This window comes from Pseudophryne corroboree, assembly GCF_028390025.1.
Source record: "Pseudophryne corroboree isolate aPseCor3 chromosome 3 unlocalized genomic scaffold, aPseCor3.hap2 SUPER_3_unloc_5, whole genome shotgun sequence".
NCBI classification, from domain to species: Eukaryota; Metazoa; Chordata; class Amphibia; order Anura; family Myobatrachidae; genus Pseudophryne; species Pseudophryne corroboree.
In genome coordinates, this window is record NW_026967541.1 from 3777453 (window position 1) to 3790247 (window position 12795).

At 47.6% G+C, this 12795-nt stretch overlaps 1 protein-coding gene across 1 annotated transcript in view; it reads left to right on the forward strand.

The window, feature by feature from the left end:
* LOC134984367 (zinc finger protein 585A-like) overlaps positions 1–12795 on the forward strand; it is a 125052-nt gene that overhangs the window by 22942 nt on the left and 89315 nt on the right. The window contains exon 5 of the mRNA XM_063949965.1: positions 2343–2694. Coding sequence (XP_063806035.1) covers positions 2343–2694 — 352 coding nt within the window. The remainder of the gene's footprint in view (positions 1–2342; positions 2695–12795) is intronic.

Sequence of the window (12795 nt, forward strand, 5' to 3'; positions counted from 1 at the left end):
CCGAAAGCCAGGATTTCACTCCTCTGGTGGCTGCAACTTCCGCACCTTCTGGAAGGGAGAAGGTTCGGAATTCAAGACTGGATCCTTTTAACCACAGATGCAAGTCTAAGAGGTTGGGGAGCAGTCGCTCTGGGGGAAACCTTTCAGGGACGATGGTCGGATCAAGAGTCACTTCTCCCAATAAACATCCTGGAACTCAGGGCCGTTTACAACGCCCTTCTGCAAGCAGCACACCTTTTACGGGATCGGGCTGTTCAGGTGCAGTCGGACAATGTGACCACAGTGGCCTACATAAACCGACAAGGTGGAATGAAGAGCAGCGATGCCATGTCAGAGGTGTAAAAAATCCTCATCTGGGCAAAAAGGCACGCGGTGGCGATATCGGCAATCTTCATTCCGGGCGTAGACAACTGGGAAGCAGACTTCCTCAGCAGACACGATCTCCATCCAGGGGAGTGGGGCCTCCATCCGAAGGTGTTAGAGGAGGTAACCGGTTGGTGGGGGGTTCCCCACATATACATGATGGCCTCACGCCTCAACAAGAAGCTTCGGAGGTACTGTTCCAGGTCAAGAGACCGACAGGCAGTGGTGGTGGACGCACTGGTAATACCGTGGGTGTTTAAGTCAGTGTATGTTTTCCCTCCACTTCCTCTGATACCAAAGGTTCTTCAGTTTCGTGAGAAGAACAAAGGTTGAGGCTATCCTCATTGCTCTGGACTGGCCAAGGAGGGCTTGGTATGCGGATCTGCTGGATCTTCTGCTGGCCTTTACCTCTTCGGGAGGATCTGCTTCTGCAGGGGCCGTTCGCTTATCAAGACTTACCGCGGCTACATTTGACTGCATGGCAGTTGAACGCCAGATCTTAGCTCGGAAAGGTATCCCGAGTGAGGTCATTCCTACCCTGATACAGGCCAGGAAGGGGGTAACGTCTAAACATTACCATCGCATTTGGAAGAAATATATTTCTTGGTGTGAGGCCAAGAAGTTTCCGGCGGTGGAGTTTTAACTTGGATGTTTTCTCCTTTTCCTGCAAGCAGGGGTGGATATGGGACTGAGCCTGGGCTCCATCAAGGTCCAGATCTCTGCTTTGTCCATCTTCTTCCAAAAACAATTGGCTGTTCTTCCTGAGGTTCAGACCTTTTTGAAAGGGGTTCTGCACATCCAGCATCCCTTTGTGGCCCCTACGGCTCCATGGGATCTTGATGTGGTGTGGCAGTTCCTGCAATCTGCTTGGTTTAAGCCTCTACAGGAGGCTGACCTCAAGTTTCTCACATGGAAGGCGGTCACCTTGTTGGCCTTGGCTTCTGCACAACTCGTGTCGGAATTGGGGGCTTTATCTTGTAAAAGCCCCTATCTGATCTTCCATGAAGACAGGGCGGAACTTAGGACTCATGCACAGTTCCACCAAAGGTTGTGTCGGCTTTCCACATCAACCAACCTATTGTGGTGCCAGTTGCTACTGACTCAATTACTTCAAAGGCCTTGGATGTAGGGAGGACTTTGAAGATTTACGTGAAGAGGACGGCTCGTCATAGGAAAAGTGACTCTCTGTTTGTCCTCTATGATCCAAAAAAAATTTGATTTCCTGCTGGATCAGGTTCACTGTCCAGTATGCTTATTCCACGGCAGGATTGCCGTGTCCGAGATCTGTACAGGCCTACTCTACTCGTAAAGTGGGCTCTTCCTGGGCGGCTGCCCGGGGTGTCTCGGCGGTACAACTCTGCCAAGCAGCTACTTGGTCTGGGTCGAACACGTTTTGCCAAGTTTTACAAGTCCGATACTTTGGCCTCTGATGACCTCAAGTTTGGTCAAGCAGTGTTGCAAGAGCCTCCGCTCTCCCTCCCGTACTGGGAGCTTTGGTACATCCCCATGCTACTATTATGGACCCCAGCATCCTCTAGGACGTAAGAGAAAATAGGATTTTGGTTACCTACCGGTAAATCCTTTTCTCGTAGTCCGTAGAAGATGCTGGGCATTGGTTTTATGGTTCAGTGTTACCTGGTTCCTAGGTAAATTCTGCGTTGTTTATTATTTCAGCTGTTGCTGAAGTTGTTCCGGCATGTTGTCCGGATTATCCTGTTTGTGTGAGCTGGTATAAATCTCACCACTATCTGTGTAATGCCTTCTCTCTAAGTATGTTGTCTCCTCGGGCACAGTTTCTAGAGTGAGTCTGGTAGGAGGGGCATAGAGGGAGGAGCCAGCCCACACTCTTAAACTCGTAAAGTGCCAATGGCTCCTGGTGGACCCGTCTATACCCCTTGGTACTAATATGGACCCCAGCATCCTCTATGGACTACGAGAAAAGGATTTACCGGTAGGTAACCAAAATCCTATTTTTTTAGGTAGAACATCTGTCTAATATTAAAACAGAAGATACAGAGGGAGAAGAAGAGACGTATGTGACTGTTATAAAAGAAGAAGATATAGACGGAGAAGAGGAGACATATGTGACTGATATAAAGGCAGAAGATATAGAGGGAGAAGAGGAGACGTATGTGACTGATATAAAGACAGAAGATATAGAGGGAGAAGAAGAGACAAATGTGACCGATATAAAGGCAGAAGATATAGAGGGAGAAGAAGAGACATATGTGACTGATATGAAGGAAGAAGATACAGAGGGAGAAGAAGACACGTATGTGAGGGGTAATCAGCAGTGTAAGGAGGAGGAGATCCCTACAGATATCAGCACAGGTGAGTAATAAACACTTATTACAGAAGTCAAATATTCTCATTGCTGTCACTACAGCAATCTCTTATCCTACACCCTCCTCCGCCATCAACCCTGTTCTCAGTTGGGTGTTTCTAACAAGGCTATCCATGACAACTATCACATGTAGAGAGTTATTACACACAGCACTATAATGTTATTAAAAGTAACAAGCAGAAGTTTATTAGTGATTATATATAAATGTGTATATACGTATGTATATAATATTATTAGTATTGTTTTTTGTGGAGTGCCTAATTTACATGCATTTTGTTAGATGATGCAGGTATGAAATATATCCTGCTATACAGTAGACATAACCTCACCAAATACAATTCGTATAAGATTTAGAAATAAAATGAAATTTGAATCTAGAACTTCAAGTAAAACAGATTAAAAGCTTATCACAAGTACATATTTGTATAATCATAAGGCAAGCGTTTTGCACTTGTTGTCACCCTTGCATGGGCGGGCTTGTTCTTATCCACTCCAATTCACTCTAAATCCAAATTGCGTGTCTCCCAACGTGTTTCGTCAATAGTGACTTCTTCAGGGGTGTTTTCTGTTAAAGGCTTTATCCTCAAATATCAATTGTGCAGACTTGAAATAATTGTGTAACCTTCAGACGGTAATTGTGGACTTGTTCATGATGAACACATTCCTAATTACTTGTGAATAATAGTTCCTGCTCTGTGCAGTTCTGAGGTTATGACTTTAGGGAATGTAATGGTCAGATCAAATATTGCTCAATCTAAGGTCTCCCAGTAGCCTTACTACATACATAAATGTGTCATTACTATTTTAACTAACAATAATAAACAGTGGAGTTTTAGTTCATGTATTGCTCAGTGCATTTAAGCCTGCAGCTCCCGACAAGGGACCCCGCTATACTGCAGGTCCTACTCTATTGCTCAAAATAATTACCATAAAAACAACTATCACATTAGTGTAAAACTTTAGGTTTGCTCTCAGCATCGGAACATTTGCCGAAAGGCTCGGATTGGTTTTCAGATCATCAGCTGACGTGCCACCATATCTCACGTGGCCCTCCAATTCACCAGATCTGGGACTGTGGGACTGTTTGGTTGGGTACGGCATTGTACTGTTGGTGCAGTTCCTGATGCGTTTGGAACGATTGGTTGTTGCTAGACGCCCTAAATGCCTGTGGTCCTGATTTGTCATGATCTACTTTTGCCCACTGTTCCACAGCTGAGATTCTTGGTGTCCATGCTTCTTCCACTGTAGATGGATACTACTCACTGTCTACAAGGGATCACCAACAAACAAATGCCGGTCTCTGACAAAACCAATGGCTCCCTTATGCCAGTCGTATCACGTGCATGACCTATGGTCCCATCTGAAAAAGAAACAATATCTCAACAAATTTGCATTGTATCAATACCTCAGACATTCACAATGATCATCCAGTAGTTTTAGTGTCACCATCTACACACATGTGCACGTCCCATGTCGTTGAACCGTGTGTAATGCTGTGCGCATGTGCAGCATTAGACACGGCTTGGGAAAAAGGCGTTGTGTGTGAAAGCTCCCCTTCACACACACACGGTTCACTGACTGCAAAGACGGCCCGGCAGCCGGACCTTCCAGTGGATAGTTCCGGCTGCAACCCAGCAGCCAGGCCAGGGCCGTGCAGTGTGAAGGGACCCTACCCCTCACACTGTTAATTACAATGCCGGCACGGGAAAAAGCCATCCGGCTTTTTCCCGGCCGGCAAAAGCCGGCTCGTGTGTTTTAGCCCTTCCTCTACCTCCTCCGGGGAGAACTTTTGTAGCACCAAAATTTTGCAGGAAATTTCTTACGTGGGCTCATTCTTCATCTTTCATGCGTCATGCCAGTGGTCTTAAGACTCTCGGGTTCATTCAGCGATTCTACTGGTAGCCTCATCTTAAAACGGATGTCTTTGAATTTGTAGCAGCCTTTTCCAAGTGTGTTCAACATAAAAGTCCACGAACATCTACCTCGGGTCTTCTTCATCCACTTCCAATACCTCTAAAGCCTTGGACTCACATCTCTATGGATTTCATAACCGATTTGCCAGTCTCCATAGGGCACAACACCATTTGGGTCATTTGTGGAATGATTTTCGAAGATGACTCACTTCATACCCCTCACCGGTCTTCCCTCTGCTCCTCAGCTATCCAAATTGTTTTTCTCATAGATTTTTCATTTGCATGGCCTTCCACAGGAAATAGTTTCTGATCGGGGTCCTCAATTCGTCGCCAAGTTCTGGAAAGCTCTCAGCTCTGTTCTAGGAATCAAGTTGAACTTCTCTTCAGCCTACCATCCCCAGACTGACGGACAGACTGAGAGAGTCGACCAAGATCTGGAAACTTTCTTATGGATGTTCATGTCCCCTGCTCAGGAAGACTGGATGGATTACCTCCCATTTGCTGAGTTTGCATACAATAACCTATATCATTCTTCTACCAATTCCACTCCTTTCTTCATTAATTATAGTTTTCATCCACAAGTTCCTTCCTTGTAATCTCTCCACCTCTTGAGGTTCCTGCTGCTGAATCTGCTCTTCGTCGGTTCACTAAGATTTGGAGACAAATTTATAAGGCACTACTTAAGACTTCCCAGAAATAAAAGACTTATGCTAATCGGAAACATAGGGCTGTTCCTAGTCTCAAAGTGGGAGATTGTGTTTGGATATCCACCAGAAACCTCAGACTCAATGTTCCTACCAAAAAGTTTGCTCCAAGATTCATCGGTCCGTATCCTATTAAAAGAGTGTTGAATCCTGTTTCTTACAAGGTGAAACTGCCTCCCTATTTGAAAATTCCCAATGCCTTTCACATTTCTCTGCTAAAGCCTCTTGTACTAAATCTTTTTCGGGCAGCTTTCCCTTAACCTCCCAGGGGTTTCTTGACTTCCGCAAGAGGTATGGTCGTGTCCAGTATCTCATAGATTGGAGAGGATATGGTCCGGAGGAAAGATCTTGGGTGGCTGCAGAGGATGTTCATGCTCCAAGACTGAGTTGTGCCTTTCATTCCAAGAATCCCACTAAGCAGCGTGGGTGTTCGGAGACCACTCTAAAAAGGGGGGTACTGTCAGCATCCGGAATCTTACCACTGGCTCTGGTCCCTGCGGCCTTCCTCTTAGCTGGCTGGTGTCACTGCGATGGATAGGCACTACAGCAGCAAGGTCCTCTGGTGCGGCTGCCGGGTGTCTGGAGGCCAGGGTCCGGGTCCTAGGGAGTGGAGCATGGCAGCCGAAGGTGTCTGTTTCCAAGTGTCCTGTTGCTGGAGTGCAGCATGTGGGAGGCTGAGGCCAGAGGTAGTGGCTGTGTGCTGGTTTTACATGTGTCCTCTGTGCAGGGAGCCACCACATTGGAGACCAATCCTAGTCAATAGGTATCCCAGTTCGAGTCCAGCCAATCCGGTACAGGCTTCCCTTATAAAAAGGGGTTGATGCTTAGCTATGTTGCCAGTACTTCAAGTTACTTGCTGCTGTAAGGTGCCCTGCGCTCTGGCTCCCAGGTTAACCCCTGGTATCCTGGTTCTGTTATGTCTGCCTGTTGGTCAGTTCTGTTATTGCAGTCCTTTGCTCCCAGTCCACCTACTCTTGCGATTTAACCGCTGGGTCCTCTATCTGGTAGAGGGTCTCCGTTTGCTAATGGTGCTCACAGCGATACGCTCTTCGTCAGTGTTTAAAAATCACAAGTCATCTCTTCATTCCATGTTCTTCAGCATAATTTACAAATCACAAGTCACTTCATTCAGTATTTTTCAGCGTCGGTTACAAGTCATGAACCTTTCGTCTTTCAGAATTCATTCAGACTTCTCTCCTAGTCATTGTGTATGATTGAGGTCTCATTAAAACTGAATTCCTCTTTCTTCAGTGTATCGATCTCGGTCATTGTCCTCATTGCCTACCCCTCTACATCTTCGGGCCTAAGTGTTCAATCCATGAATAAGAACTACATTCAGCCACCTCGTTTCCTTCCTTTGCTGATAGCTGCTCCCTCAGTCAATTATCAGTCATCAGATCCCCAACTCAGGCCAAGTGTGACATGGAAGAAGGGGAGTTCCTGGTTTCTCTGGATATTAAGGATGCGTATCTTCACATCCCAATGTGGCTGCCTCTTCAGGCTTACCTCATGTTTGCACTGCAGCACAGTCACTACCAGGCCTTGCCTTTTGGTCTCTCAACTGCACTGAGGGTATTATCAGGGGTGATGGCAGAGATGTTGCTACAACTCCACAAGCAGGAAGTGAACATCATTCCATACTTGGACGATCTCCTCATAATGGCTATATTCAGAGCACAGTTGATGGAAAAGATCAGCCTTCCAACACGACTACTCACGGATCATGGGTGGATTCTCAATCTGCAGAAATCCCACCTAGAACCTATGCAGAGGCTTCAGTTCCTGGTAATGATACTGGACACGATGTCTCAGAAGGTGTTCCTTCCTATGGACAAGGCACAGATAATTCAGACGATGGTACGTTCCATTTTGAAGCTGAACAAAATCTCGGTACATCTTTGCATACGCTTACTGGGAAAGATGATGGCCTCCTACGACACAATTCAGTACGGAAGATTCCATGCATGACCATTCCAGCTGGATCTGCTGGATAAATGGTCTGGGTCACATCTACACATGCGCCAGATGATATGCCTTTCACCAAACGCCAGGATTTCCCTCTTATGGTGGTTACTGATCTCCCTCCTGGAGGGTCGACACTTCAGAATTCAGGATTGGATTCTGTTGACAACGGATGCAAGCCTCCATTGTTGGGGTACAGTGACCCTAGGGGCTCGGTTCCAATGAAGGTGGTCTGATCAAGAGGCTTCCCTTTTGGAACTCAGGGTGATTTACAATACCCTTTTGCTGACCTCTATGTCCTACAGTATCAGGCCATACAGGTATTGTCAGAAAACGCACCAACTGTGATGTACATAAACCAACAAGGAGGTCCAAACAGCAGAGCTGCAATGAGGGAGGTGTCACAGATACTCCTCTGGGTGGAGCGGAATCCCAAGGCCATTTCCGCCGTATTAATTCCGTGAGTAGACAATTGGGGAGCAGACTTCCTTAGTAGACACGATCTGCACCTGGGGAAATGGGTTCTCTACCCGCAAGTGTTACAGCAGATATTTCATTGGTGGGGCTGCCTGCAAATCGACTTGTTGGTTTCTCAGCTCACCAAGAAGCTCCTGCGCTACTGTTCTGGGACGAGGGATCCACAGGCCGTAGCAGTGGATGCTCTGGCGACACCGTGGATTTACCAGTTGGTGTACTTGTTTCCTCCAGTTCCTCTAATTCCATGAGTTCTCAAAGGATTTAAAGGGGCAAGGTTCAGGCAATTCTGATTGCCCCATACTGGCCCTGCAGGGCCTGGTATGTAGACATTCTAGCCTTATTACTCGTAGGCCCCTAGCCTCTGCCACTTCAGGATGATCGTCTTACACAAGGGCCGTTAGTCTATCCAGACTTACCACAGCTACGTTTGATGCAATGGAAGTATATTGGGAGGATTTTTGCCAGGAAAGAGATTCCGGGCAAGGTTATCTCGACTGTGCTCCAAGCTGGCCAGATGGTCGCATTGAAACATAACCATCGCATATGGAAGAAATGTGTCTCTTGGTGTGAGGGTCAACAGTATTCTGCTGTGGATTTTCATCTGGGACATTTCTTGCACTTCCTGCAGGCTGTTGTGGATGTGGGCCTACATTTAGGCTCCATAAAAGTTCAAATCTCAGACTTATCTTTTTCTACCAGGGAACAATTGGCTGTTCTCCCAGTGGTCCAGATGTTCTTGACAGGTGTCCTTTATATTCAACCACCCTTTGTGCCTCCCACAGCGCCGTGTGTTCTCAATTTGGTTCTGGCCTTTCTCCAATCGGTTTGATTTAACCTTTCCACAAGGTGGACATGGAGTATTTGACATGGCAGGCTATCATGTTGTTGGCCTTGGCCTCGGTGAGGCGTGTTTTGGAATTAGGGGCCTTATCCTGTAAGAGTCCTTCTCTGGTGTTTCATGAGGATAGAGCTGTGCTCAAAACTCGCTAGACATTCTTGCCTAAGGTGCTGTCAGCATTTCATATGAATTGGCCGATGGTGGTTCTGGTTGTCACTGGCACGTCTGTTACACCAATGTCCTTGGACGTGGTTTGGGCTTTGGAGATTTATGTCAAGAGGCCAGCTCGTCTTAAAATCAGACTTGCTTTTTGTTCTCTATGATGCTTCAAAGATTGGTTGTCCTCCTTCGAAGCAGTCTATTGCATGTTGGATCAGGCTTACGATCCAACAGGCTCACTCTTCAGCGGCTTTGCTGCTGCCTAGGTCTGTTCAGGCCCACTCCACACGGTCAGTGGGTTCTTCCTAGGTGGCTGCCCGGGATGTCTCGGCTTTGCAGTTATGCTGGGCAGCTACTTGGTTGGGTTTGAATGCTCTGTTAAGTTTTAAAGGTTCAACACCTTGGCAACTAAGGACTTTCAGTTTGGTCAATCACTTTTGATTGGGTCTCGGCACTCTCCCACCCGGTTTGGAGATTTGGAACTTCCCCATGGTACTAAGACCAACCCAGTATCCCCTTGGACATTAGAGAAAATAGGATTTTAATACCTACTGGTAAACCCTTTTTTTCATAGTCCATAGGGGATACTGGGCACCTGCCTCTGTGCTTTGATATTTTCCAGCAAGAGTTGTTCTTGTGTGTTGTAGTTTGGGTCTGCTTTTGCTGTCCCTATGTTCAAATTATGTTTAGTGTTGCTATCCTCTTGTTATGTTGTGTGCTGGTTCGTTCTCTCACCACTTTCTTGTCTCTTTTCCTCCTTTCAAAGTATGTCCGTCTCCTCGGGCACAGTTTTCCTAGACTGAGTCTACAGGAGGGGCTTGGAAGGGGGGAGCCAGCACACTCTCTGAAGAAGTTTTAAAGTGCCAGGCTCCAATGAACCCCATCTATGCCCCATGGTACTAAGACCATCCCAGTATCCCCTACAGACTACGAGAAAAGGATTTACCGGTAGGTATTAATATCCTATGTTTTCAGTATAGCAGGGCCATCCTCGGTTGAAGGTATCACTGCGAAGGCGCCGTTTCGCATTACAATAACCTTAGTAGGAAATACCCATTTGTATTGTACATTTCCTTGGGTTGAATAGATGCCTTTTGGCCAGCGTCATAGGAGAAATATCTGGAAATATCTGCAGATTATCCAGGCACTCAGCTGTGGATGAGGAAAGCAAAGCAGCCTAGTGAATGCATTCTTTAATATGAAAAAACGAGATTTATGGTAAGAACTTACCTTTGTTAAATCTCTTTCTGCGAGGTACACTGGGCTCCACAAGGATTGGACAATGGAGTGTAGAGTAGGATCTTGATCTGAAGCACCAACAGGCTCAAAGCTTGACTGTTCCCAAGATGCACAGCGCCGCCTCCTCTATAACCCCGCCCCTCCGCACAGGAGCTCAGTTTTCAGTTAACCAGCCCAATGCAGTAGCAGGATAAGAGACGACAACAGTTAGTAGCCACATACACCACACTATCACGACAGGAGAAGTGTCAGCGGCTAATGCCATACCAACCCAAAGAAGCTAAGTGTGTCAGGGTGGGCGCCTTGTGGAACCCAGTGTACCTCGCAGAGAGATTTAACAAAGGTAAGTTCTTACCATAAATCTCGTTTTCTGCTGCGGGGTACACTGGGATTGGACAATGGGGATGTCCTAAAGCAGTTCCTTATGGGAGGGGATGCACTGTAGCGGGCACAAGAACCCGGCATCCAAAGGAGGCATCCTGGGAAGCGGCAGTATCGAAGGCATAGAACCTTATGAACGTGTTCACCGAGGACTACGTAGCCGCCTTGCACAATTGTTCAAGGATCGCACCACGGCGGGCCGCCCAAGAGGGTCCCACAGACCGAGTAGAATGGGCAGTAATGTGAGCAGGAGCTGACAGACCAGCCTTCACATAAGCATGTGCAATCACCATTCTAATCCATCTGGTCAAAGTCTGCTTGTGAGCAGGCCAGCCACGTTTGTGAAATCCAAACAATACAAAGAATCAGAATTCCTAATGGAAGCAGTTCTCTTCACATAGATACGGAGAGCCAGTACCACATCCAAAGACCGCTCTTTGGGAGACAAGTCAGGAGAGACAAGGGCAGGAACCACAATCTCCTGATTAAGGTGAAACGAAGAAACCACCTTAGGTAAATATCCGGGACGAGTCCTAAGGACCGCCCGGTCACGGTGAAATATCAGATGAGGTGAGCTACAAGACAAAGCACCCAAATCTGACACCCTTCTAGCTGAGGCAATAGCCAGCAGAAACACCACCTTAAGGGAAAGCCACTTAAGATCAGCTGAACCAAGAGGCTCAAATGGAGGTTCTTTTGCATGCCTCCAAAACCACCAACAAGTCCCAAGGAGCCACAGGCGAGACATAGGGAGGTTGGATACGCAACACACCCTGAGTAAATCTATGAACATCAGGCAAAGTTGCAATCTTTCTCTTAAACCACACTGACAAGGCAAAAATATGAACCTTTAGGGAGGCCAGCCACAAGCCTAAGTCTAGGCCTTGCTGAAGGAAAGCAAAAAGCTTTGCTGTACTAAATTTGGAAGCGTCATGATTGTTAGATGCGCACCAAACAAAGTAAGAATGCCAGACCCTATGGTAAATCCGAGCAGAAGCCGGTTTCCGGGCCCGCAACATAGTTTTAATGACCGCATCAGAAAACCCTTTAGCCCTCAAGATGGAAGCTTCAAGAGCCACGCCATCAAAGACAGCCGGGCCAGGTCCTGGTAGACACGAGGGCCCTGAACGAGGAGGTCTGGGTGTTGTGGAAGTAGTATTGGAAGCTCTGACGAGAGGCCCTGTAGGTCTGAGAACCAATGTCGTCTGGGCCACGCTGGAGCTATGAGAAGCAGGATTCCTGCTTGAACTTCCGAATCACTCTGGGCAGAAGTGACACTGGAGAGAACACGTACGGTAGCCGAAACTTCCATGGCACCGCCAGCGCATCCACAAATGCTGCTTGAGGATCCCTTGTCCTTGCTCCGAAGACCGGAACCTTGTGATTGTGTTGAGACGCCATCGGATCCACGTCTGGAAGGCCCCACCTTTCCACTAGGAGTTGAAACACTTCTGGATGGAGGCCCCACTCTCCGGCGTGTACGTCCTGACGACTGAGAGTCCGCTTCCCAATTCAGGACTCCCGGAATGAATATTGCCGGTAGATGGCGTTTCGCCCATTGAAGAATCCGTGATACTTCCTTCATTGCCATGTGGTTTCGAGTGCCGCCTTGATGATTTATGTATGCCACTGTGTGGTGGCGTTGTCCAACTGTATCTGAACAGGACGGTTCTGTATCAAGTGCTGGGCTAGGTTTAACGAGTTGAAGACCGCCCGCAATTCCAGAATGTTGATCGGGAGGAGAGACTTCTCCTTTGTCCACCGTCCCTGAAGGGAGTGTTGCTCCAACACCGCACCCCAACCCCTCAGACTGGCCTCCGTTGTCAACAGTACCCAGTTGGGTATCCAGAAGGGACGGCCCCTGCCCAGTTGTTGGTCCTGGAGCCACCAGTACAGCGACAGACGGACCTCCGGAGTTGAGGAGATCATGTGAGATCTGATTCGGTGAGGCAGGCCGTCCCACTTGGCCAGAATCAGCCTCTGGAGGGGGCGAGAATGAAATTGAGCATACTCCACCATGTCGAATGCTGACACCATGAGGCCCAACACCTGCATTGCCGAATGAATCGACACCTGCGGACGAGAGAGGAAGCAACGAATCCTGTCCTGAAGTTTCAGGACCTTCTCCTGAGACAAGAACAACTGCTGGATGTGAGTGTCCAATAGCGCTCACAGATGCACTGAGCAGGGATCAGGGAGGATTTCTTCTAGTTGATGAGCCACCCGTGGGCTTGTAGAAACCGTATCGTCAAATCTAGGTGACGTAGGAGAATGTCTGGGGAATTTGCCAGGATCAACAGGTCATCTAGATACGGTAGGATCCTGACCCCTTGACGATGGAGTACCGCCGTCATGGCCGCCATAACCTTGGTGACGACTCGTGGAGCCGTTGTTGAACCAAAGGGTAATGCCCGA